This window comes from Biomphalaria glabrata, chromosome 8 (assembly GCF_947242115.1).
Source record: "Biomphalaria glabrata chromosome 8, xgBioGlab47.1, whole genome shotgun sequence".
Classification (NCBI taxonomy): domain Eukaryota; kingdom Metazoa; phylum Mollusca; class Gastropoda; family Planorbidae; genus Biomphalaria; species Biomphalaria glabrata.
The window spans coordinates 27877650-27905050 of record NC_074718.1 but is presented as its reverse complement, the minus strand read 5'-3'; the positions used below and the strand labels follow the sequence as shown (position 1 = coordinate 27905050).

At 38.8% G+C, this 27401-nt stretch overlaps 1 protein-coding gene across 1 annotated transcript in view; it reads left to right on the top strand.

Annotated features, from left to right (window-relative positions):
* The window catches only part of LOC106074552 (protocadherin-9-like), a 47174-nt gene extending 20109 nt beyond the window's left edge, over positions 1-27065 (top strand). Inside the window, exons 2-4 of the mRNA XM_056038621.1 lie at positions 9903-12811; positions 22748-22945; positions 23656-27065. Of these exons, the coding sequence (XP_055894596.1) occupies positions 10274-12811; positions 22748-22945; positions 23656-24411 (3492 nt within the window). The 5' untranslated portion in view covers positions 9903-10273 and the 3' untranslated portion in view covers positions 24412-27065. The remainder of the gene's footprint in view (positions 1-9902; positions 12812-22747; positions 22946-23655) is intronic.
* Positions 27066-27401: the final 336 nt, after the last annotated feature.

Here is a 27401-nt window from a genome sequence, read left to right as displayed (position 1 = left end):
TGTTTCTAAGTCAAAGTCATAACGGCCCCACTTACGGAAAACTACTGTTAATCAATGTCCATAAGCATATTTTTTTTTTATAGAATAAATATCGTGAATCAACTGCGTCGTATCCTAGAAGAATCGTAATGCCACTCAAGGCATGTTATCTTAGTAGGATAATGTCACTAATGCCACATGTTATCATGATTCTATGCTGCTAAGAATCTATGCTGCTATATCCTGGCTGATGTTAGTATCCCTTCGATACAATGTTCCATGTTATTTTATTCTGTCAGTGTAGCTATGATACTTTACTGCTACATTCGAGGCTAGTATCTCTTTGATACTGCCCCGTGTTACCATCGCTAGGACTATGTGAGCACTGTAGGTTATAGACTTTCCTTCGAGAAAATAAAAACACCAAATTACTAAGACCAATTTCGGTGTCTGGCTAGCCCTGTCAATGACTCTATCAGTAGTGTTTGGTCTGTCGTGTCTCCTGTCATCTTCTGATCTCGAGAACCGGCTTTCATACAGCGCTGTAAAGGGCAGTGACTGGACGTCTGGTAATACGGAATGTAGAACCATGTCAATGACACTTAATAAACAAGGCTCATGCTAGCTAAAGAAAGCAGTCACTTGAAAGAAAAAAGACTTCCCGTATGGGAGGTCAGCATCATCGGTTTGTTTTCTTTATAAATAACGTATCTATCTTTTTATTTATTCGTGTAATTTTTCTTTATTTAGTATTATGGTATGAAGCTGTCTTACTGATAACTTTGCAGAGGGAACATATTTTTTACATCATATTGGATCTAACTCTATTCAAACATTGCTATACATCTGGTTTGGCTATATTATTATGGTAGCATTTACTGTTAAGTAAGTTAAGGATATTTTTGTACAACAGAAGATTCATGTAACGGTAACTTGGTAGGCTAACATTTTCTCTACTATTATTCCATGGTATCAAGAGCGAAGCTGTCTCAGTGATTCCCCATTTGCTCCCCTGACATGTTTATGATTAGGAGATGAAGGGGCGATAATTGCTTGATACTATCAGAGAGACTGTTTTTTTGGTTTCTATTTTCGTGTACTCGATTGTCTCCCTTTTCATACTATTTTGTCACTTGGTGCAAAAATCTTAGTTCACACACACACACACAAACACACACACGTGACACATCAGCCTCTCCTGGACATGAGAATGATGCGTCTTAACAAAGAGATGTTATAATTGGCCCATTGTCTGCAATGCTGACAGCTAGAGACACCCTCTCTGAATAAACAAGTTTAATGGAAATGATAGAGGAGAAGTATTGAATTTCCATAGAAAGCTAGTCAAGACAAATAAACAACTAGCATCTAGATCTAGATCTTCTTGACCGCTACAAATACAGATAGAGAGCTTGAAGACCACCAAATTGCCAAGGTAAACTGAAGGAATTTCAATTGAAATTGAATATGTAGTCTCCCTTCAGTTAACATATTGCAAATGGTTACATATTGCGCTCAGCGTGCTGGTATAATATGTGTGCTATGTTTGCTATTGTGCCATGTGTATTGGGTACTGTCTGTGCTGTTGTGCTATGTGTGCTATTGGGCTAATGTCCTAGTATGTGCTGAATGTTTGCTACTTGTGATATCTGTGCAACAGTTGTATGTGTTTTATAGTAGCTGTGTGTTCATGTGCGATACATGTTTGTGTAATCTCGATAAATAACTAAACTACGCATGGTGCATGATTAGCTAAATAAAGGATTTGCATTGAGGGAGAAAAAACAGAACCTTAAACCTTTTTTCTTAAGATTAACATTTTTCAAGTCCAGAGGGGTAGCCTTATCTTGGCTTACCTTATTCGCCACTAAAACTATAATGCAAATTTATAGTGAAAAAATTGTAACCACTACTATTGCCACTCCAGACCTTCGTCTGATTTCTTTTCAATTAAAAACCCAAGGGAAAAAAAGGAACAGGAAAGACGATCCAATTTCTAATGCCAATAAGGATTAAAAATAAATTCTGCGTGGCTACTTCAAAATAAGCGGGTGCCCAGAGATATATTATACTGGCTTGTGACCCTTTCAATTTATTGAGGTCCATTTTTAGGTCGTAACTTAGTACTTCGGCCTAATAGTATTGTTACAAATGAACAGTGATAGGTAGAGGTCAACGTATGACCCCGGCGAGATGACACAGCAGCTAGTGTTCCCTGGAATCTACATGTACAAACAAAGACAGGATGTGACGTGTCCTCACGTGTTGTTCCAGGGGACGAATAGATCTAAGTAGAGGGACAGTTACTAATGAACAGTGACAGATAAAGGTCACTACGTGTGACCCCGACTTGATGACACTGCATCGAGTGTTTTCTGGAATCTACGTGTATAAATAGAGACAGGATGTGACGTTTCCTCACGTGTTATTTCAGAGAATACTAGCCGTGTTTGTGCAACTTTGGACAAGCGATTAGGGACTCTATATAAGCCAGAGAGTTAATGTGAAAGTCAGTCGTATGGAGTCGTATGGAGTCGTGAGTGAGCCGTTACAGTCGATACAGACTATGTAAGACGTGTGCGGCTCTGTGGAAGAGAAATTTGTACGACTCGATGCAAGTTAACTAGGGTAGAGTTAACTGGAGTGGACTACTGTCGTTAAAGTCTATACAGCAAACTACAGTGGACTTGAGCCGTTACAGTCGATACAGTCGATGTAAGACTTGTGCGGCTCTGATTCGGTAGACTTGAGTACGACTTGGTTCAGCTTTGGGAGACCTGGAGCGACACTGGGAAGTGTGTCGTTGGTCTGTTACGACTTGGTTCAGTTTTGGAGACCTGGAGCGACACTGGGAAGTGTGTCGTTGGTCTGTTCTGTGGAATACGGCTCGATGGAAGTTGAGAAGAGACGAATTGCAACGAAGTGAAGAGATGAATTACAACGAAGTATAGCTAACTGTAAACTGACAGATATTGTACAGTCTTCTACGCTACATGTTACAGTAATGTTAGAGTTAATAGTCATTAAAGTTATATGAAACTGCAAGTTTAGTCGTCAAGTTCTTTACAGTGTTTTTATTTGTGTGCCAACTAATACATCTAGCCAGAAGATTCAGAAATACGTAACAATTGGTGTCAGAAGTGGGATCTTTCTGGCTAGAATGTGTTCCACCAAACTTCTTAATGAACTTGACATGAAAGACCTTAGACAAGAGCTTCGAGAAAGAGGTCTACAGCTTAACGGAAATAAGGAAACGCTAACAGCACGTCTCAGACAAGCCCTGTTGGAGGAAGATGAGAATCCGGACACTTGTCAATTTGAAATCAAACCTAATATGACGGAGCTCCTGAGAACTTTGCAATACAAAATGAACTCGGTGAAAGAGAGCATTAAGAACATAGAATCAGAAATCAACACCAGATTTTCTTCATTTAACCAGTTGATCAAAGTCATGAATGAGAATGAACAAATAGCTACCACGCCCAACAAGACAGAAGAACAAACAAATACGATAAAAGATCAAACGAGAATCCTGATTAACGAGCTACTGGTCATCCTGCAGTATCAGATTGAGTCGACTGATGAAAGGGCTACACCATTGATGAACAGCGAACAATTGTCCAACCAAGTATGTGGCGATACAGACAATTACGATAGGGATGCTGGTGATGGTTGTGCTGTCTGTGACTGTGATAGCAAACCAAACAAATGTGGCCCACAAGACATGAAAAGAGACGGTAGCTGTTACTATTTCAACGAAAAGCAGAATGAGACGGCTGAAGAAACAATAGAAGAGACCTATAGTTTGACCGAAGCTTTAGCTACGGATATACCCGATATGAGTATCTCAACCAGCCAAACAGATCAAGACAACGTTGGGTCTGAGTCCAAGCCTGTTGCTGTGGGCCTTAAAGACTTCTGTCTATCTGCCAGTGTCTACGAGAGGAACTCGAAGCTTGATTATTGCACCCATGTGTTTGACAAGAACTGTACGTACGTAGCTTTACAAGAAGACTGTGAATGCCAAGAAATACACCAGCAAGGTCTGGACTTAACAGAAGCATGTCCAGCTGTCAAGATCAGCGCGAGAAGCCCTGGTGAAAGTCAAGGAAACACAATAGAATCTGATGCTGAAGTTGATGGACCTTTGCACGTTGAATGTTATCAACCTGCCCCACAGTCGAGTCCTCTAGACTCGGATGAAGGTGATGACGTGTTTGACAACTTGCCTTCAAGTGGACTTGCAGCTCATTCGCAAAGCACACATCGAAGAATAATGCTGAAGCAACTTGTTAGATCTACAGTCTTGATGACTACAGCTATGAAATGCCATACCTTCCTATGTGCTAAGAGGCTGCCATCAGCATTGATCGACAAGAAAGCAAGCCAACGACAACGACATCAACGCAACCAAAGAAATATCAAATTAAGGAGGAGGCGGAGAAAGCGACACATGCAGAGGGCAACGTGGATGGCTCCAACAAGATCAAGATACAAACCCACCCCTTCTCCCACTGATAGACCCCCACCTGCACTGATGAAACTCCACAGCCCATGTTGTTAGAAAACAAGCCCACCACTTCTTCCACTGATAAACCCCCACCTGCACTAATGAAACTCCATAGCCCATGTTGTTAGAAAGATTCTGTCCAGAACCATCAGACCAAAGAAGAAAACCTTACTATCAGTTGAAAGTGTGAAGCCACTAAAGAATAATCTAAGAACATTCCTCATTAGAATAGGTTTGATGAAGTATAACAGAGGTTTTAGAAGAACGCTAATTAAGTCAGAAGCAAGAAGGACAGAAAAGAAGTAGTTTAAGATGTCAGAACTGTAGTGAGTAACCATCTGTGACAGAACTGTACAAGAAGATCAACCCAACAGGCATCGTACAAACCCAAAGTCAGTTGCTGTTGTAAGAAGAACATGTGAATATTGCTGTACTGTAATGAACCTGGTCATCTCTGAAGAAGCTCTGGAAAAAGCCTAACCCATCTGTAAAAAGATGCTTGAAAATATAAAACTCAGCCAGTGAAGCACGAACTCGTTAGAATGCTGATGAATTTTCTCGACAAGAGTGCCCAATGTCGTCATCTGAAGGTCGATGTTTCCATACCAAGATTGATGAAAACATTTGTGAGGAACTGCTGAAAAATGAGGATTTGGCTCCCATTCTTCTATGGAAAGAAGATGGACAACTGCCAGATTGAAAGAACATCTCTGAGAAGGGGGCAACCACCAAAGCTTCCTAATTGATCGTCGATCGATTTCATCAGTATCGTGATGAAGTAGAATCTGTTCGGGACGAACAGATCTAAGAAGGGGGCAGTGTTACAAATGAACAGTGATAGGTAGAGGTCAACGTATGACCCCGGCGAGATGACACAGCAGCTAGTGTTCCCTGGAATCTACATGTACAAACAAAGACAGGATGTGACGTGTCCTCACGTGTTGTTCCAGGGGACGAATAGATCTAAGTAGAGGGACAGTTACTAATGAACAGTGACAGATAAAGGTCACTACGTGTGACCCCGACTTGATGACACTGCATCGAGTGTTTTCTGGAATCTACGTGTATAAATAGAGACAGGATGTGACGTTTCCTCACGTGTTATTTCAGAGAATACTAGCCGTGTTTGTGCAACTTTGGACAAGCGATTAGGGACTCTATATAAGCCAGAGAGTTAATGTGAAAGTCAGTCGTATGGAGTCGTATGGAGTCGTGAGTGAGCCGTTACAGTCGATACAGACTATGTAAGACGTGTGCGGCTCTGTGGAAGAGAAATGTGTACGACTCGATGCAAGTTAACTAGGGTAGAGTTAACTGGAGTGGACTACTGTCGTTAAAGTCTATACAGCAAACTACAGTGGACTTGAGCCGTTACAGTCGATACAGTCGATGTAAGACTTGTGCGGCTCTGATTCGGTAGACTTGAGTACGACTTGGTTCAGCTTTGGGAGACCTGGAGCGACACTGGGAAGTGTGTCGTTGGTCTGTTACGACTTGGTTCAGTTTTGGAGACCTGGAGCGACACTGGGAAGTGTGTCGTTGGTCTGTTCTGTGGAATACGGCTCGATGGAAGTTGAGAAGAGACGAATTGCAACGAAGTGAAGAGATGAATTACAACGAAGTATAGCTAACTGTAAACTGACAGATATTGTACAGTCTTCTACGCTACATGTTACAGTAATGTTAGAGTTAATAGTCATTAAAGTTATATGAAACTGCAAGTTTAGTCGTCAAGTTCTTTACAGTGTTTTTATTTGTGTGCCAACTAATACATCTAGCCAGAAGATTCAGAAATACGTAACAGTATTAAGACGCTTGCTGGGGGATGGAATGTACATGAGAAGGAAGAGATAGAGAGAAGGGGTGAAAAGAGAGAAAGATGGCAGAAAGTTGTGGACATATTTCTCTACTGATCTGAAACTTTGGCATTTTGTTGTTTTTTTTTTTTTTGGTTGAACATAAAAACAGAGAATATGACATTGTATAACTTGGAGCAGTGTTTCTCAAACTGTGTCCCGCTAACCCAAGTGTTTCGCGTGGCTGAATAGGTGTATTACTGTCATAATGGTTTCAATTATGTATGATTGTAACTAGAACCAGAAGCAGGCACAAATATACCATAAGACCGAGGCCAGAAATACGCTACGAGTGCAACATTTCTTGTTACTACGTTGACCCATCTCCGACCTGTATTTTCTTTCACATCTCACAAATAATTACACTTTTTTGTTTTTCTTGTTGAGTACGACGCTGACCCTGGAATATGGATGTATACAGTTGTTGTTGTTGTTGTTGTTGTTGTTGTTGTTGTTGTTGTTGTTTAAGCTGAACTAAATCTGTTTTAAAGGCACTCTTTATGTATTGTACAAAGGGGACAAACAAGTCATATTTAATTCTCTTAACTTTAGAGTGAACCCACCCAAGGTTCCGCCAACGACTCCTACCTCACTCAATGTAATAAAAATGTTTATTTAGAGTTAGTTTCAGGCGATTAGCGGGGCCCACAAATTAAATGTCAGACCTGTCCATTTTGAGTCCATTCAGTGGTCAATCACTTGTCAGAGTCTTAGAATACTGACCTCTCGGTAATGGGATAGTGACGAGGAGAGACAGAGGGAAAGGGATGGAAAAATGGGGGAGGGCTAGACTTGTTAATGGACATTTAGTTTTCTGAATGCAAGTGGGAGTTGCTGGGGCGGGAAATGATGCTTCGGTCTCTTCAGTCGTAGCCCCCTCCCGTCCCCTCCCGTTTTCTCCTTTCTCGGTCCTTTACTTTCTTAGATGTCCAGTTGTTGTTTTTTTTATGTAAATTGTCTGCAATAACCTTGAAAAGACGAGTGTGTGTGTGTGTGTGTGTGAATGGACTCCAAATTTGACACTAATCTTGCAAGGGAAAGAAATTGTACTTGTCTGATGTGATGGTAAAATTTGAATGAGCCCCCTTTACATTATGTAGGTCGCCACTTCTAAGTTTGAAGCTAACAATAAATAACTATAAAACCTTTTATTTTTATAAGCAATTCGCTGACACAGTGGTTAGTATGTTGGCTTGAGGAGGCTTGAGTCCATCGAGTTCAAATTCAATTCGCACAATTTTAAAAAAAATAAAATGTATTTTGTATAGAATGTAACCTTACCAAAATACCCCCTTTTCTCCAACCCTCACCCCTCTTTGTTCCAACTGGTCCAGATAAGTGGTAGGATCATAGCCCATTGACAAAGCTAAAAACACGAAATTGCGCTAAACAAAAACAATTTGGTAAAAGGATCTCTAATTGTACAGATTTATTATTGTTATGTTAGAAAGCTATTACAAATTTATTTACATGACTGATCCAAACTAATTGATACAATTACAGCTAATAATAGCTTCTTTTTTTAAAAGTATTTTTGGTATTTCTTATCTTGTTGAAACTTGAGTAAATCACTATTATACCATTATGCGCACCTATTTAAAGAAGATTGATTTTTAAGACACAACTTTTGTTTCCAGACATTCCGTGATGATATACAGTAACAATAAACGTATATTTCGCGTAACGATTTGAACTACTAAATAAAGAAAATACGCTTCGCATACTCCTTCCCCCCCCCCCCTTTCTTAAAAAGAAATTAAGAAGTTTTGCTAAAAGTTAAAAGGAATTCAGAAGAGGCTGCAGCAGAAATGTCACAATTTCCTCAGGTTGCACATTACAAACCTCACTCACTGATTGTCCAAACATTTGGTATCCGATACTGTGAACTAGTAAAATATAAAAAAAAACAATTTAGAAAGAAAAAAAAAGCGTATATTAATTGTAATTATATCATTTAGTTTGACTCAGTTATGTCATAACGTTTTCAATACATCTTCACCTTCACATCTGGCTTAGTTTGTTTAACTCCTCGGGCACCACATTAGATCTAGACTAACAATAATAAATTGTGTGCGATTGGAAATACTTGTACCAATTGTTTTTGTATAGAGCAATTTAATGCTTTTTAGCAGCGCGATATGGTCCAACCACTAGTGGGTGAGGGTGGGGGGGGGGGAGAAGGGAGAAGAATACTTATAACCAGTCAACGTTCAGATAACGTTGCAGACATTGCAAAGGTTCCCATGGAAACCAAACTCCCTCTTATTATATTTCTCTAAATGAGATTCTCATATCAAGTGTCATTGTAGTGGTAGAAGATGTTGCAGGTGGCAGATGACAAAGAAAACATCCTAACTAAGGTCTGGTCACTGCAGTGGTCATCGGAATGTTGTTGCCCTGACTACGTTCAACAAAAACACATTTACGTGGACTTGTCTGTGACGAACAGAGGCTTGAGGGCAGGCAGCAACAATGACCACACCGTCCAAACACACACAGACATTGACTGACAGTGGACGGACAGGCAATTCACGTACGTGAAAAGACCTGACACTCGGACCGAGTGGACGTTGGACCCTCCTGATTACTAGAGCTAGCTGTTTCCGTTTCCATAATGACCTATTCAGACTGTGTTTTTCATGTTCTAAATTAGTTGTCCTAACTGCAATGTGTTCCACTTGAAGGTCTGCGGACATCAAGTTTGTTTAGGCAATGGTGACGAGTGTCAAGTCTTTTGTCCTGGCACTTGAACGCTGATAGTTGTTTTCTTTACAATGTTTGACAATTTGTTGATTTGTTGTAAAGAGAGAAATGTAAACACTTTAATGTTTTCTTTTTGAAATACAAGAAAGTACATAACTGATTGCTCTACTATCTTACATGTTAGGTCCAAAATTAAAATGTAAATGGCTCATGTATCAAAGGCAAAAGAATAAAAGAAAATAGCCTGTTTAATCTAAAAGTTGTACTATTTTTTGTTTGTTTAATCTAACATTTTGTTTTTAATGTTTATGGACTGTAGGCCTACGTGTGGACTCTATGGATTTCTGGTTCATGTATTGGTGTCAGTATTTGTATAGTTTTTTTTTTGTTTTCTTATTGTGGTGACTTGAAAGTTACCTTCAACTAAGTCTACTGTGTGGTACTGCCTTCAGATAAGCACCTCCCTAGCAGAGGGGGTTAGCATGTCTGCCCGAAGAGGCGTGAGCCGCGATTTCGAATTCAGGCCGTTCCCCCCCCCCCTTTTTTTTATTTTTTATTGCGTTTAAAACCCAATTAGGGTAAAATCCAACCAGATCTCCATTTCTACCCTCCCCCCCCCACCCTTTTCATGTTCCCAACTGGACCAGAGAAGTGATTAGACCATAACGTGTTGGGAAAGCTCAAAGCACAAAACTAGCGCTAATTAGAAACATTTGGTAAAAATAGTATTAACCGCACAGATTTATTGTTCTTGGTCTAGATCTATTAATAAAAAAATTAAATACACCACTGTTTTAGACTAATTCATAAAAAAGCTTTGTTTAAAAAAATATTTCATATGTTTTATTTTTCAGTTCAAATACCTACGTTCAAAGTTTGATAAGAAAAAGGAATTCTGAGCAAGAGTCACTAGAGACAGCATTCAAGGAGACCAATTCTGGGACAATATCTGTGTTCATCCTTCAATATTGGGTCACAGGCTAGAGAGTTGACTGCATTAATGAGACACTTTAAACTGTTTTTAATTGGAGTAGTTTTTATTTTATAAGTTCATAAAATGTTATCATAGAGGATAACATTCAAATAGGAATAATAATCCGGAGGGAAATAGATAAACTACGGAATCAAAACTAATATGTCAATAATCGAGATTATGGGCATCCTTACAAAGTAACAAGCAAGAATTGCTGATGACATTTATAATTAAGTCTGAAAAAGTCTTAAGATGAATCTCATGATTCTGGAAATTTTGACTCTGGGTATGCTATTTTCCTCGACCAATGCCCAGCTTCAGGATGTGGTGTTCACTCAGCCAGAGGAGCAAAGTGCTGGTCAGTTCGTTGGCAGTGTTGCAACAAGCCCTAGCTTAACTGCATTCATTGGAGACACTGACCGCGCTAGCTTGAGGTACAACATTCTTTCTGACAGCGGCAACAAAAATGGTGATTTGTTCAGAATTGATCCTTTCTCCGGAAATGTGACGTTCGGAGTCAGGGTTGACAAAGAAAAGGCTTGCCCCACCAGCGATTTGTGTGAACTCAACTTTGCCGTTGCAGTTACTGGAAGCAGCAACTTCTTTACCAGAGTTGCCGTGAAAGTTGTCATTACGGATATTAACGACAACAGCCCAACGTTCAAGGACAGCTCCATGGATGTGCACATTAGCGAGGCGGCCCCAGTTGGTTCTTCTTTTTCGTTGAGTCCCGCCACTGATCTAGATCTCAGCGCGGAAAACGGCGTCAGCAGTTACGGAATAGAACCCGAGAGCGATACTTTTAGATTGGCTGTCATTCAGAACCAGGTGGGGACGTCGCAAGTTTACCTTGTGACAAAACAGAACCTCGATCGCGAGACCATAGACTCTTATAAACTAATCGTGGTGGCCAAGGATGGCGGCACTCCCCAGAGAAGTGGAACCTTAACGGTGAACGTGGTGGTGGATGACTTCAACGACAACAGTCCCGTATTCTCGAGCACCATCTACGCCGCCAGCTTCAACGAGACAGCGGGTACGGGATACAATGTTCTAACCGTCAGTGCCACGGATCTCGATACGGGCGACAATGGTAAAGTCATCTACAGCCTCAGTACGTTTCAGCCACCCAACAAGTTTGATTTACGAGACAAGATTGACGTCAACAGCACATCGGGCGTTGTTTTCCTGAAGAAGCCATTGCCGAGTGGAGAATACCAGGTTTTGATTGACGCTCGAGACTTGGGCTACCCACAGAGATTCAATCAGTCGTTATTAAAAATTTCCGTACTGGACACGGAAAACAGCCAGCCCATTCTGACGTTGACTCCAGTGCCCAACAATGATCTACCAGCAGGCTGGGTGCCCGAGGTTATCGCGGGCGCTGGCACAGTCGTGGCTGTTCTTACAGTCGATGATCCAGATTCGGGTCAGAACGGAATCGTCGTATGCTCCAGTCTTGAACCAAACTTTCTCCTCCAGCAGCTAGGCCCCGGGGCCTACAAATTGACACTTGCTGGGCCCTTAGACAGGGAGCGTAATGGGAGTTTTAGCGTCACTGTAATATGTCAGGACCACGGTACGCCTAGTCTCAACGGTACCGCTAGCATTGTCATCCACGTCTGGGATATGAATGACAATAAGCCGATCTTTGGGAAATCCACATACACTGCCAGCATCATTGAAAACAATCTGAAAAGCGATACTGTGCTCGTTGTAAACGCTTTGGACGCCGATGAAGGTGAAAATGCTAGAATCGAATACAGGCTTGCCGATGATGATGGAAGTTTTATCATATCTGCAAGTACTGGGGTGATCAAGGCTAACAAAGTATTTGATTACGAAGAAGCATCAAGATATGAGTTTACGGTGCTCGCGATGGACAACGGAAACCCAAGACTTACCGGAAGTGCCAGCGTGGTGGTCACAATACGAGATATCAACGACGTAGCGCCCAAATTCTCGCAAGATCTCTACATGTTTCAAATTTACGAGAATCGAGAGCGAGACAGTATCGTTGGAAATTTCACTGTAACTGACCCGGATACGGAAGAAGGCGGTGTGATTACTCTTTCTCTACAGCCCAAGATTGCCACGGAACCTGTAGTTCCTTTCACGGTGACCAAAGATGGACGCGTACTATCACTGGAAAAATTTGATCGGGAAATGAAAAGTTTATACAGTTTCTATATTGTAGCCACAGATAACGGACAGCGTCGATTGTCCTCTTCTGTTCTTGTCACCGTGAAAATTTTGGATGAAAATGACAATAAACCAGAATTCGTTTTTCCAGGAAATCAAAATTTTTCAGCGTTTGTTGACATTCCAATATTTGCTGATACCGTGATACTAAAAATAGAGGCTCAAGACCCAGATGAAGGCAAAAATGCTGCTCTGATATACAGTCTTTCTGAAAGTAATGCTTCTGACCTCTTTAGAATCGCCAGAGTCAGTGGTGAGTTGATGCCCAACAGGAACATTGTCGCGGGGGACATCGGAACCTACGCCATCACAATTAATGTCACTGACCAGGGTTACCCTGCGCTGTGGTCAACCAGAGTGCTTCTTCTCGTTGTCCAGTCCGGTTCCGAACCCTCCACTGGGAAGGTAATTGCCGACCAGAACGTGCTTATAGTCGCCTGCATCATCTGCTTTACCGTGATTGTATCTGGAGCGGTGCTGGTGGTCATCTGTGTTTTAAAGAGGCAGGATCACCAGAGGAAGTACGCCTCGTCCCGCCGGGACCATGTCCACGCAAGTCTAGATGGCAGACAGCAGTATGACCTAGCTGTAAGTATTTACACAATAATAAATGTCGTTGTCTTTGTAAATCTTTATAAAATATCTTGGTTGGCGTCAGAATGGGTTGGAGGTAGTTGCACAAGGTCCCCTGCGCCCCTGACAGCGTTTCTCTTTACACAACAAACACTTAAACAGAGAGATGAGGAAAAACATATTTACCACTGTCCCAGCATTCCCCTGGCTTCTTAGGAAGATCTATCACTAGGCTTGTGGGAATGTATACATACTAATATAGAAGATGTTGAATATAATCTAAAATGTCAGTGACTCTTGACTTCTAAAACAAAAACTCTCAACTGAATCCTTTTACACTCCAGCATTTTGAGTTCTGTCCTATTATAATAATTTAAACATCAAGAATACATTACTAACTAACTACGCATCCGTGAATGAAACCGTAGTCATTTGACCAGCTTTCCTAGTATATACTCTTACATACATAAAAATGAATATAGATGTCTAGTAATGTAGTAAAGGATGCAATTAAATACATGAAATCTAATGCTACTGTTACATGTCTGTTAAATCGGTTGGTATTCACTTCAGTTTTTTTAAAAGCTCTACCAGCATATTTGTTTATTTCCATTTAATTTGTTAAAAAGTGCGAATCAATTTTATGGCTACAGATGAAGGCAGAAAACTTTGAAATGTAAAGGGCGGAGCAAAAATAAACGAAAGAATGTCTCTACTATCTGTTCAGATGATTTCTAATGGGGTGGATACTTGCAGACGATAATTGATCAGTACATTTCGCACATTGTATCAGCTGCAACTGAGACTTGCCTTTCTTCTTTTCACGCTATGGTGAACAAATAATTCTTGCCCCACTAACAATGAATAAAAACAAACGCGAGAAATCTGTTGCTGTTCACCTGCACTGACCAATACAAGATCATATTCCCCCCCCCCCCTAAAAATTATATTTCCAGCCGTTTTGTTTTCCTTTCTTTTTTTCTGCTGGACACACTGACCAGTGGGCAGGGCACTGCAATTTTCCAAACAAAGTTTGCTCTTTGTGAGGCGTTTCTCCACCAGACACACCAGTGTGTCAATAGAACGGGGCCGGCCTAGACACACATTGCTCAAAGAACAAATCTGGCAGATTTGTGAGGGGCATATTGTGACTTAAGGCGATTTAACCTGCGGGTTAAGAGGACCGGGCCGTCGCCAGGGAGGGTCAGACGTTCGTGGTCAAACATCGAAATAACACACGGACTAAAAACTTAAGGGGGGAAAAAGTTTGAATTTTAAGTCTGATTAAAATCAAATACATCGATATTTGTCACTAATTTCATAGGAAAGATCATGAAAGTTTGCTGCAGGGGTAGGCTCCCTTTAGTCCCCACACTAGGAGATAATTACGTGGTGAATGGGCATTAATAGAAACACCATAGAGTTGTTTTTGAAAGAAACATTTGTTAACACGTTTTAATAGCTCCACATTTTAGGCCTGATTTCCTCTGCGGCGTGGGGGCTAAGTGGTAAAGCGCTTGGTTTCCGAACCGGGGGTTCTATGTTCAAATCTCGGCGAAGACTTGAATTTTGATTATCGGGATATTTAGGGCGCCTCTGAGTCCACCCAGTTCTAATGAGTACTTGGCATTAGTTGGGAAAAAGTAAAGTCGGTGGGTCGTAGTGCTGGCCACATGTCACCCTCGTTAATCGTGGGCAACAGAAACGTCCTTTACATCCTCTGCTCTATAGATCACAAGGTCTGAAGGGGAACTTTTTTCTCTTTTCTTAGCATCATTCTTTAATAGAAATAAAAAATAATCTTTATTATCCATGAGAACATTTGTTTTGCAATTGTGCATTACAAAAAAACAACACACACAAAAAAACATAATTAGAGTAAACAATGTGTACGATAGCACATAAAATATACATTCATCCAGCAGTTTCTGTTACACACTTCATGTGTACTTTACAACATTTTATGAAAGAAATAAAGGCGCCGTAAGACGGAGACTAGCTCATTTCACTGTAAAATTGTTGAGGCTTCCCGAAACCCAGGACAGATAGGGGACACAGCATCAGACACATTAAAATCGACATACTCACAGGAATCACTTAACAGGCCACATGGGAGAGAATTCTATAAACAAGGACTGGTGAGAGAGAAAACTGAAGCAGATCACAATCAATTGAAATAGTAGGTCACTTCAAGAAACAAAAGTTATTTTTTTACAGAACCGAATGTATGTTTAACAGTGTGCTACAAGAAACATCTATCTAGCCTGCCTCTTTCAGGAGAAGAATAAAAGTAATACATTCCAAGACAAAAAGTTAATGATCAAGCGTATAAATTAGTGGACTACTGAGCCTCTCATTACTTTATACACAAAGAGAAAGCATAATGTGATAGGCCTTGATCTTGTAGTTGTTGATGAATTTTACTCTGGAGATGTCTGGGTTTCTGGTACGGGTGTATTAGATGCGTTAAAAGTACTACAGAACCATGCCTACACATGTAACAAGGTTAAAGGACTAAATCCAGACCGTTAGATACCTGAATGAAGTTTAATACTGAAAAGACCAAAACGAGTCTCTGTCCCTACTACGAGGTTCACTCCTTGAAGTCCTAACACCAACTGACTAATAACAACATGCACAAACTAGAACCCACTACATCGTGGCGCCACTACATGTCGCGTTCAAAGTCCATCAACTATAGTGCGTCTCTATACTAACCAAATGTCTAACAATAATTAAGTGTGCTACTAATTAAGTGTGCTACTAATTAAGTGTGCAACTAATTAAGTGTGCTACTAATTAAGTGTGCAACTAATTAAGTGTGCTACTAATTAAGTGTGCTACTAATTAAGTGTGCAACTAATTAAGTGTGCTACTAATTAAGTGTGCAACTAATTAAGTGTGCTACTAATTAAGTGTGCAACTAATTAAGTGTGCTACTAATTAAGTGTGCTACTAATTAAGTGTGCAACTAATTAAGTGTGCTACTAATTAAGTGTGCAACTAATTAAGTGTGCTACTAATTAAGTGTGCAACTAATTAAGTGTGCTACTAATTAAGTGTGCAACTAATTAAGTGTGCTACTAATTAAGTGTGCTACTAATTAAGTGTGCTACTAATTAAGTGTGCTACTAATTAAGTGTGCTACTAATTAAGTGTGCTACTAATTAAGTGTGCTACTAATTAAGTGTGCTACTAATTAAGTGTGCTACTAATTAAGTGTGCAACTAATTAAGTGTGCTACTAATTAAGTGTGCTACTAATTAAGTGTGCAACTAATTTAATTTATAATGTTTTATTCCTCTCCTCGGTTACCTAAAAAAAGACAGAAAGGTTTACATCATAGTTTAAAAGACTTCTATAACAAATTGTATCCATGCAGCAAAATTCTAAAGTGCCTAGATCTCTAAGACTTCAGAGCGTAGCCAATAACGGAAGGAGGTACGACAGTAATATATGTTTGCTGGTCAGTCAGTGCCGGACTTCAATAGTGGAAGACTTTGCAGCCGCATATAGTTTCACATTTAAAGGAAGCCTACATAAAAACTAGCATATTAAATATAACAAATATATAAAATAAACAAATTAAATTAACGATGGCTCTATTGTTTTTTTTAGAAATATTACATCCTGTTAGATTTATTAATATTGTAAGTTCATTTATATTGAAGTTTGGACAGGCTCCGTGCATACAAAGGAATTCTTCTTACTAAAATCCGAGTATTCTATAATACAAAGCAACAAATGAGATACTAACATTTACAATTCCACGTAGACCACTTCGACTCTTTGGCATTGCAAAATTAAGAAGAAAAAAAACGAAAAAAAAAAGGAAAGGAATTCCGGAGGCTCGTTACCAATGTTTGTGCGCTCAGAGCGTCGCGGCGTATTGTGACATATTTACATCGGTCGACTAAATCATTCGCGGTTTGATTCTAATGATGTCGCCCTGACCACGTGACAGTGATACATGACAAGACAAACAAGACCCTTTAAGCACATTACAGAAACACAATCAATTATACATGTCCGTGGCAGCTCCTTCCCTTGGCCTATCAGAACATTAACAGAGCGCTCTATTTAACTGTAGAAAGAGCGGGGAGTAGGGGAAGTCCACTCTCTATGTTGACCACTCTAAGCCGGCTTCAAATACCTTGACGTAGACGTGTGGGCCCGGGGGGGGGGGAGCAAATCCGACACGCGTGTGTTGACCAACGACCAACAATGTCCGGTCCACTCATCCAGGAACAACCACCAAAGTGTTGTAAAAAGAAAAAGTAAACTTTGTTACGGGCAGTGAGGTGAGGTAAGCGGTCACTTGAGTAGGCTTCTCTTCAGTCATCCAGAGTATTAGCCCCTGTCATTTTAGTCTATTTTCTCCCCCCCCCTCCCCACGTGAGGAGGGTAAGAGGCGACTTTGAACTGGTTTTCTCGTGTGTCGCTCTGTTTACGGTTTCTTGAAACCTTCCTGCCTGCAACAAGAGCACTACATGCTTGACAGCTTGAGAACACTTGTCTGAATAAGAATGAAGGGGTCTTTAGACATGGCTAAAGTAACCATGCCACTTTTCGGAAGACTAATTATATTACATTTTAAACGTAGTGCAGTGGACTTTATTGAATTCCATGGGTTACCAACTCTCTCTCTCTCTCTCTCTCTCTTTCTATCTCTCTCTCTCTCTCTCTCTCTCTCTCTCCCTTCCTCTTTCCACGCCTCGCCTACCTATTTTCTTTTTTTACCCATATACCCTTAGATCAGTGCTGTCCAGTCTGCGGCTCGCGGGCCATATCCGGCCCAGACGCGGTGCTATTAGGTTCTCAAACTCAGTACGTTATTCTAAAGTAGTGTTTGAGGTTTACGTGTTTGTTACACAAGAGCTGCGGTTATGAATATGTCCCCATGTTGAAAAAAAAAGTTAGGTCAATCCTGCTAACGGTCATTTATGAACCCAAGACTATGACTGCTTCGTAATAACCGAAGATATTTAATAAGGGCCTCTCTAAATTAAAAGCTCTTCGTTCTATCTGTTCGATCTTCATTAAGAACAAAAATAATTAATTAATAGACGAACACAAATGTGTTGCATTGTCTTTAGTTTCGAGGAATACGCTTGAGTGCAGTATTACACATGGCCACGCAAACCTAATAGTGAACTGGATATTGACAAATTTGTGAGACAACTACAGTATAATAATACTAATAAATACGTTGACATAGGGTGTCATGGATATCTGTAGTTGTCATGTAGATTTGAAGAAAGAAAGAAACAAAATATCTATATAAAAAGATGCGTTTATTCTTTTTGACTACAAAGCCACAACTTCACAACGCAATTGTTACGTCTGACACATCTTCAACTCCACTCCACTCCCATCACTCAGATCGATATCCTGTAATAAAATAATCCTTCATATAATTAAAGTTCCTTCATTTAATTTAACCATTCCATTCAATTTTGCTGGGTAGCGGGCTGTTTATTTTACAGATACACTCATCAAATTTAGGTCATAACACTAATAGTTTTTTTTATCGGACCACAAGAACACTGGAACCATTATAAAAATTATTTTTTTTCCCTTTTTTTTTCCCTTTTAGGGCCTGTTACGACATTGTAACCACTTCATCAGCCCAGACATCACGTTCCTAATTAAAAGTGATATTGTTACGTTTTTTTTTCCTCTTTTTGTAAATATATAAATAAAAAGTTGTTGATTATCTTCCCCTGTCACGTGATTTCATGCAATGTAATTACTTGTCAATTTCATTGCAACAACTAAAACTAAAAAAAATGATAATTTGATGTTTAGATAAAAGTTGTATCAACTGGGCCCAGGGATTACTTGTCACATCTTTCTTTGTCCGCACTGGACACAATTTGACTTCATCTATTCATCCTCACGTTCGGAGAGGCGCCTTTCTCCCCTTCGTTTTAACAATAATCTTTCCGACAGTATTTGGCCCGCGCACAAGTCACAAATGAAAACATCGGCAGACGTGACGATCAACATCCGGAGGGAAGATAATCCCCGCATTTTCTGAGGCGGCTAATGAAGACCTTATATTAATGACTCTTATAACAGTTTAAGAAGGATTCAGTTTTATCTGTTACATTATTTATAGGTTGTTTTTTTATTTTACTTACGATTCCATATTTAAAAATAAAATGTTTATTTTAATATTATCCCTGTCACGTTAGCTGCAAAGACGTGGTCCCCATATTCTTTTCACCGGTTCTGTGTTTTGCTCAGGGTTGACTCCCTGTTTGGGAAGTGACAAGGGGGGAAACATAGCTGCAATCGAAAAACCGATGGCATTCGGCCCACCAAAATCCACACACAGAATTCGAATTACTCGTAGCAGAAATGTGTCTTAAATTCACCTTCACTTGATTTTTTGAGATGTTTATGTGCCAAATGTGTATCACCTCAGACCGAAGAACATTTGGTTAAGCATCGTTGGTTTTAACTATCACAAATGAGACAAATAGATTGCAATATAGCTTCGTTCTATCAGTAGTCTAAGGTACCCGAAATGGATACCGGCTATGGAGTGTTTGCATAGTAGAATGTCTGGAGTTGACCAGTGTCGCCAGTTAGGGAACTGATATCAGTTTGAGGCATTAGGCCAGTGGCGTAGCAGAGTATCCGTGGGCCCGGGTTCAAGAATATCTTGGTAGGCCCCCTTCTTCGACCGTATGTCCATAGAGTCATTCGCCCGTATGCAAATTACTACCCCAGTGGTCAATGGTCCTATGCACCAGCTAGCCCTGTAGTGTACACGTAGTTTTTTTTTTAACAAGTAGGCCCAATTATGTCATTACTTTTGATTCAGTTAAGACTCCAACAAGTTATAGGGACTTTAAAATCATGTTTGTACAATTTCTTATCAATATTAAACGACTTCAATGCGTTTCGAATGACAAAAGAAATGTCTTATGAGTTCTTTTTCCCATTATACACACTTACATTCCGAAAACATTTCTACGTTTAAATCTATTAAACATTGATACAAACTATTACCTGATTCTACGTCCATTATTTAACAGTAAATAGATTAACTTTTATTTACTAACATTTTTTGTGGCCTTCTAAGTAACAAAGTCAGTAACCAGTGCATCTGTTTCTAAACAGTTGTCTGTTTCTCAATGAAAGAACACAAAGTGAAACCAACTTGCTCTGTATCATAGAAAAATTTAAAATAATTTTTGATCAATTGAAATTTCTAAAATGACGTCATGCTGAACAAACTGATACAAAGTGAGAACTGACATGCATGCTGGGAAAATGTTTAGAAAACCTGATAAAATGCGGTTGTATATGGGAAAAAAAGTATTCCATGTAGTTGTCTATAAAAATAAACAGCCACATTTCGTATTAAACACAGACTTGTCGTTATGAAAGGCTTCCTTTAAGGATTGCATCTCTGAGCAATATCCTATAGAAATATCATCTGGCTCAGATGAATCTAGAAGCATGTTGACATCATCTAACTCTTTGCCGTTTGCACTTGAAATGAAATCTACAAAACTAGGCTTCAACATTTTGACAATGTTTTTATGCCCATGAAATCTGTCATGTAGGCCTATTTGAGAAACAATGGCATCAATAGTTCGGTCAAATACGTTGAGTTGAAAAGTCTTCTCTTGAATTTTCTCTTCTTAGTAGGCTCATCGAATTGCCTTTCAACTTTCCGTAATTGTATAGAGCGAACACAAACAAACAAACAAAATTGTATCAAGACCCAGCTACTTCAGCAGCCTCTATTTGTACACTCTTAAAGTCATTCTGTAATGATTTACTTGATTCCAGATCTTCAGTTGACTTTCTGCTTTATGTAGATCTTGCTGCTCACTTTCCAACATTACAACGTTGATCGCGCTTACAATTTAGTACTGGACACTAAGCAGAACAATATGACCGAATGTTTGTTATTGTTTCAGTAAGTGCAGCAGCTCGTTGATTAATTACTATAACACCAAAGTCAGTTCAATCCTCAAATTTTGTTTTTTCATCATCTCAAAGAGTATAGGGATTTTATTACTTTTTTTTTTAGATGTAGGATGATGTACAATATTCTACACCAGAAATTATTCATAGTTCATTCGATTGTCCTATTTTCCGACAGTAGACATCATGCCTATGCCTTTTTTTTTTAAATTTACACCAATCCTAGATTGAACTCAAAAGGCTTTATTAAAATTTTATTTTAAAGACAGAAAAAAACAAAAAATTGAGCTTTAAGAAAATTGAATAAATAGCAGTTGTGTCGAAATTTTTATTCGTGACTATCCCAATAGACTTTTTTTTTTTTTTTTGTTAACCAAACTATCACTTTTTTTCCCACCCCAATTTCTGTAATGCTATTAAAAAAAGAATGGAGCGATCTGGCAAATATTTTCAACTTAAATGCACGATCAGGGCTAGACACCATTACAATAAACCTGACAGTAATTTGGGTTGCTGTCATACTGACTCTAGCTTAAAACACGGATAAATGCTTTAAAACGAATATAAAGTTTTGGTATAAAGTTTAAGACATTTTGAGGGAGTTTATTGGATTCTATTTTTTTAAATCGCTTCTTACACAAGTGTTATTCTTCTGTTCACTTTGGTGTCATACGTCCCTAAGTTATCACTTGGGCCCCAATGGTCATGAGTAATGGGCTCAATCGAAATGAACCCCGTTGCGCCATTGTTGCCACGCTACAGGTTGTGGGCCCTAATGGTCGTGGGCCGGGTTTATTGAACCCCTTCACCACTGCATTAGGCATCGTAATCTTAAAAGAGCCGCGATATAGTCGATAGCGACAAAAAAAACAACAACTTCAGCTTAGTAACTAAACATACACACATATACTCAGCATGCTCTCTCAAACTGTACACAATATACAAATTAGATTTCACCCTGCGAATATATTTATAATAGAATATAAAAAAAAATAAGATAGAAATATTACACTAAAATTTCACATTTAAATGTTGAATCTAACGTTCTATCTATCACGGTTGTTTTACCTTAAATTTTATATTAGTACACCTTTATAAAGTAATTTTTAAATATGATTTTGTTTTCGTCCTGCGAAAACCCTTGCATTCTGTATTTGATAAATTCTAAACTTACAACGGAATTTCATTAATTTTACTTCATCTTTTTTTTGTTTTTGTTTGTTTGACGAAGATTGTAGAAATATAGTCTAGGTTCAAGCTCATTAAACATAATATTTATACTTTAATCATTATAGAACATCATTGCAATACAATTTGATTCAGCTTTAATAAGTAGTTACATTATAAATCAACAATTGATGAATAAGGTCAAGCGATAAGTATTGCTTTTCATAGTAATTATATTAGTTTGGTCATCAGTGACTATGAATCTAAAAATCTTATATAATGGAAAGTAAATAACATTTATTAAGGATATTGTTTAAGCTCAGTGGCTGAGCTGTAAAGCGCGGGTTCTAATCTTGGGGATGGAATATTTAGGGCGCCACCCAGCTCTAACGGGTACCTGACATTATTTTGTGAAAAGTAAAGGCGGTTGGTAGTAGTACATTTAATAGGCAATGCATTGGTTCCCATTCTATTTAAATGTATTATTTCTTTGTTGAACAAAGGCGATGTTAATTTGTTATAGCTTACATTGACTTGTAGCTTACATTGACTTGTAGCTTACAATGACTTGAAGGTTTTAAATTGAATAAAGCGATTAAATAATGCGATGTATGTAAAGAGCTGGTCTACATAACCTACTGTTGAACTGTTGGGGCACCACACACGACCTTACAACAACCTCACTACATTCCTTTCTGTGTTTTGCCAGGATTAGATCTCTGCCCTGGTCTGTGACAGCAGGAGCGGCCCTACTTTAGATATTCTCACGTCTCTCTTAATAATACTTTGTTCCGTTTTCTTTCAGTCTAACTTTACTTTCTGTTTCTACATTTTCAGATAACTGGTGTTAAGGATCCTACACCAAGCCTCGATCTGAACTCTTCCTTTCAACAACAGAACCAGCAGCCGAAAAGTCACAAAGGAAATGGTAACAGTCTCCAGGATCCTTCCAATGTTTCTATTGGTGATAAGATGATGAACATCCCGGGCTCGTCGTCTGGCCAAGTGTTCTTAGCGAAAACTGCTATCACCAAGGTACACGAAGGCCCATTGGGCGCCTATGTTTGTTAGTTTTGAACTCTAGCTTTTAATTCTTATACTCTTTACTTCTTCAGTGTGTTCAGATTCGAACATTTTATTTCAAAAAGTACGACGTAAAAGAGTTAATGTCATTTCGTATTTGTGTATGCTATTTCATTATCTTATAACTTCGGCGCCATGTCACATTTATTCTTACTCATTGTCAATCTTAGTTCATCCTTTCCTTTCCCATAATACTGTATGGAACAGCGTGAAGTTGCGACTATCTCGTTTTACATCTAGTCCTTTTCCCTACCTGTGAGTTTGGCTAATTTGTTTAGAAGCTAATTGACTACACCTCACCAACATAACATGGATACTTTAAAAACCTCACTTACAAACTAATAGTCTTAAAATATGTGTGTGTGTGTGTTTGTGTGATTTGTTCTGAAAGTTACTCATGAACTGAATATTATTTCGCCCTAGTCCGGAACTCTTACAAATCTTCAGCGGATGGCAGCGAACAAGGTTCAAATTCGGGACCGACTTCATGACAGACAGAAGTCTTATTTCACTGTTAACGTTTCTGTTTAGAAACTCCACATTTTTTTTTGTTTTGTTTTATTATCATTAGTTTTTTTTGTAGTCGTAATAAAAACCATTTTGATTCACTAATTACTACTAAGAAAATACTAACTTTTTTTCCTTTTGTATTTTGTTTGTAGTTGCCCGAAACAAATGCAGCAAAGCACGATGACTTCCACAGTACCAGCTCCAATGAAACCAGCACTGGAGACAGTGGTCACGGCAGTGATGAAGATATGTCCAACAGCATGGAGCAGACAAACATGCCTTCTATGGCCGTGGAGCATGCCGTCCCTCTGGCCATCACGGCGGCAAGCCGACAGAGCGTTGTCAGGGCCAGTTTTCCACAGCAGAATCGGGCTCAGAGGCCTTCTCTGTCCAAGTCGCCACCAAGGGCAAAGAACAGTACCGTGAGGTTTGACCCTCACGTCAGCTACGATAATATACCACCACTTCGCTCGCCACCACCTGCCTTGCCATCACAGATAGCCAACCGCACTAACATTATAAACAACAATGGTAGTAATTCTGCTTACTCTCAACCTATGACCCACAAATATGATCTCGTGGTGAGACAAAATCAGCAGCACCCACCTCAACATCAGCTTCACGCACCCCACCCTCACTCGAACCTGTACCCACCACACAGGCCTTATCATGCGGATAGCGGCGTCCTCCCGCATCTACCATCTCAGAACAGCAAAGCCAGGTTATCGGCTGTCTACCCAACATCACCACAGAAACAGGTCGCGTACCGCCCAGCGTCGTCGTCCGTGGGCGATGATCTGGACGATGACAGTGACTTAAACACCACAACGTCTGGAAGTTACAGCATAGCATCAGACGATGTTGCGAGACTCAATAGTTTGGGAGAAATCAAAGACATGTTTGTATGAACACTTTCCAAGGCATAGCCTTTAATTGTAGCCCACTGGCCCCATAAAGGAGGAGGAGGACAATGACAACACTCTGATGTATGCATTAAGTCATCGGCAGCCAGATGCTTTCTCGGAAATGGACATGAAGCAATGCTCCCGAATAAGCGGATATCCAAATATTTCCAAGTCTAGGTGGAAGTATAAGAAAAAAATCCGTTTCGTCTAGTGCTAAATGCTGTTATTAAAAGGACTGCACATAGCATAGGTGAAATTATTCACTCATAATTAAAGGCAAAAGGAGTTCTAATTATATTACTTACCCCAATTATTCCTAAAAAAAAATAGTACAGACTAGTGACAATGTAACCTCAAGTTCCAGTTTATGACTTACATAATGTTGTTTAAGCAACGTAATTTTCACGGCCAGATGAAAACAAATTATGAGACTTTATCTTTTGAGTAGATCTCACTTTCTTTTTGAATCTTCTGTGACTTAAACTGGTATTTTCCCGCAAGCACTGAGTGCTTAACATGCAGTGATATGCAAATAATACATGAATATTGACGAACAATTAGCTTCCTAGAAAATATAATTTTTGTCAACATAAAAGAAACTAGTCAAAATAATCTGTTTCGTGTAAATTTGTGTTGTTATTATTTTTTTTTAATTTGTATATAAATACAGTTATAATATAATATTCAATTTACAGTTCTTGTTGCATATGTATATATATGGCAATATTTAGGTCCATATTTCCAAATAGCTACTAGGTAAATATGACTCCGTACAATAACTTACACTACAGTGCTAAAATCTAATGTTTAGGTCCATATTTCTAAATAGCTATTACGTCTCAGTTGGACCCTTTAGTTTTGGTTGTTTAAATATAAAATTGCCATAATAAAATCATAGCGAGACTGAAACAAAACCGTTCCTTGACATTCCACTTGTTCCACTCTATGATAACGCGACTATAGAAAGTACACTGAATGTTAGAAACGAATATTATTAACGTTTATGTTGAAATGATAAGTTAAGACAAAATGGTTTTACTATTTTCTTTAAGTCGTTATTTTGCAATCAAGCAATTTTAACTATAAAAAGTAAAGTTCCCCTTTCAGACCTTGTGGTCTTTAGATCAGATGTTGTAAAGGTCATCTGTTTCTGTGGCCTACGGTTAACGAGGGTGTCATTTGGCCAGCACAACGACCAATTTCAACTATACGATACGTTATTTAACAGGCAGCATTTTGAATGTTAAAATGTATTTCTATTGAAAGCAATGACACAATTGTATATCGCATTTACACACTTTAAAAAAAATCTTTTTTCTGTTGGAGTGTTGACCACAAGTGATTTAGCCAAACAATGCCAATCATTCTTTGCTGTTTTCCTACATTCCAGTTGCTAATTTTGTCACTTTTGTCTATCTCCGGTCTTTGTACGTTCCCTTGCAAGACAGTCTTAGAAAGAGCTGAGAATCTTGTGCTATGACCCTATCTAGTGCTAAACAAAGACAGCTCATCCTTATAGCATAGTAACACATTGCCATTTGGTCCAATTTCTTTGGCAATGGGAAGGAATATCAGGGGAAGTTTATCCGAGCTATTAACTCAAATCTCATATTGAAATTTCTAAGTCTATGTCAGGATTCGAACTCTAGCCTTCTCTGTTAGACACATATCTGACATTAGATCGCACCTTCATTTTGTGATGTAATCATTCAAAGTTATAATTTATAACTTTTTATAACGTCTCATGTTGCATTGGGACCTATTTATTTTTCTTTGTTTTATGCTTCAAATTCTAAATTTTTGTTGAACTTATGCTTTAGTTAAGTATCAGGCGTGAAGTGGTATGATACTGGGTATCACTTCTCATGGAAATATACCACATAGGAATGAACTTTTGTGTATAGGTACTTAATTGTTATTGTTAAACAACCTGTTAATATAATCAAACTGTTAAATAATGTACAGATATTGTTGAATGTCCACATGTGTGAATGTGAGAATGCTATGCAGTTGAAATTTTATTTATAAAGAACGACTAGTTGAGTGAATTTGTTAATTCCAAGAAATAAATAGGTCAAACTAAAATGAATAAAGTAGCCTACACAGTTTATGTATTTCATAATAAAAACACATTTAATTATTTATCTAAATCTTGATTTTATTTATCATAAAGAACAAATATTTTTTCAATGTTACAAACATAGAATATACTTAGAACTATGACTTAGAATGAATGTGTGACTCTCCTTTGTGTACTGTTATCTATCAGACAAATATTAAATTTGTGGATTGAAACAATTCGGGTGTGTAAATATGTAGATACTTCGTACAAACAAAAATGGCCAGTAAAAGACAAAGTGGTGAGGTGAGGACAGAAAAAATAACAGAGAGAGAGAGTAGGGAAAGAAAGGGAGGGCACTTGTGTGTGTATGAGAGAGGAAGAGAGAGAGCGAGAGAGAGAGAGAGAGAGAAAGATATGTTGAAGATAAAAAGAAAACATTTAACATGGTGAAACTCCAAGAAAACAAAAACGAATGAAATTAACTCAATGTGAATGTGACGCGAACAAAAAACAAAATACCACTGTCAATCTGTACCTTCTGATATTCTGTCCATGCTTTGATATCATTCTCATAATAAAATCAAATTATATTTTCCATTGAAAGTTGTTCATTTATTTCTGGAATTATTTGTTCAAAACGTTCAGATTTTCTTATTGGAAGAATAGATATTGAATAGGAGAAGTTTGAGGTTTCACATCATTGATGCGTTCTACTTCCTCTGAGGAGCTGTTTGACATCAAAGTGGATTTCTTTTTACACCCGAGCATAAAGAAACTACTCCCAGAGAGGAATGGGGCAAAACTATTTGATTATTATATCGATTAAATGTGTTCATGACAAGTCAAATACATTACGAATGTCCTGATGTTATTATATCACGTCCAGTAAGTCGTCCATCTTGTTGCCGTTGTTCCTGTAACAAAGTTACAA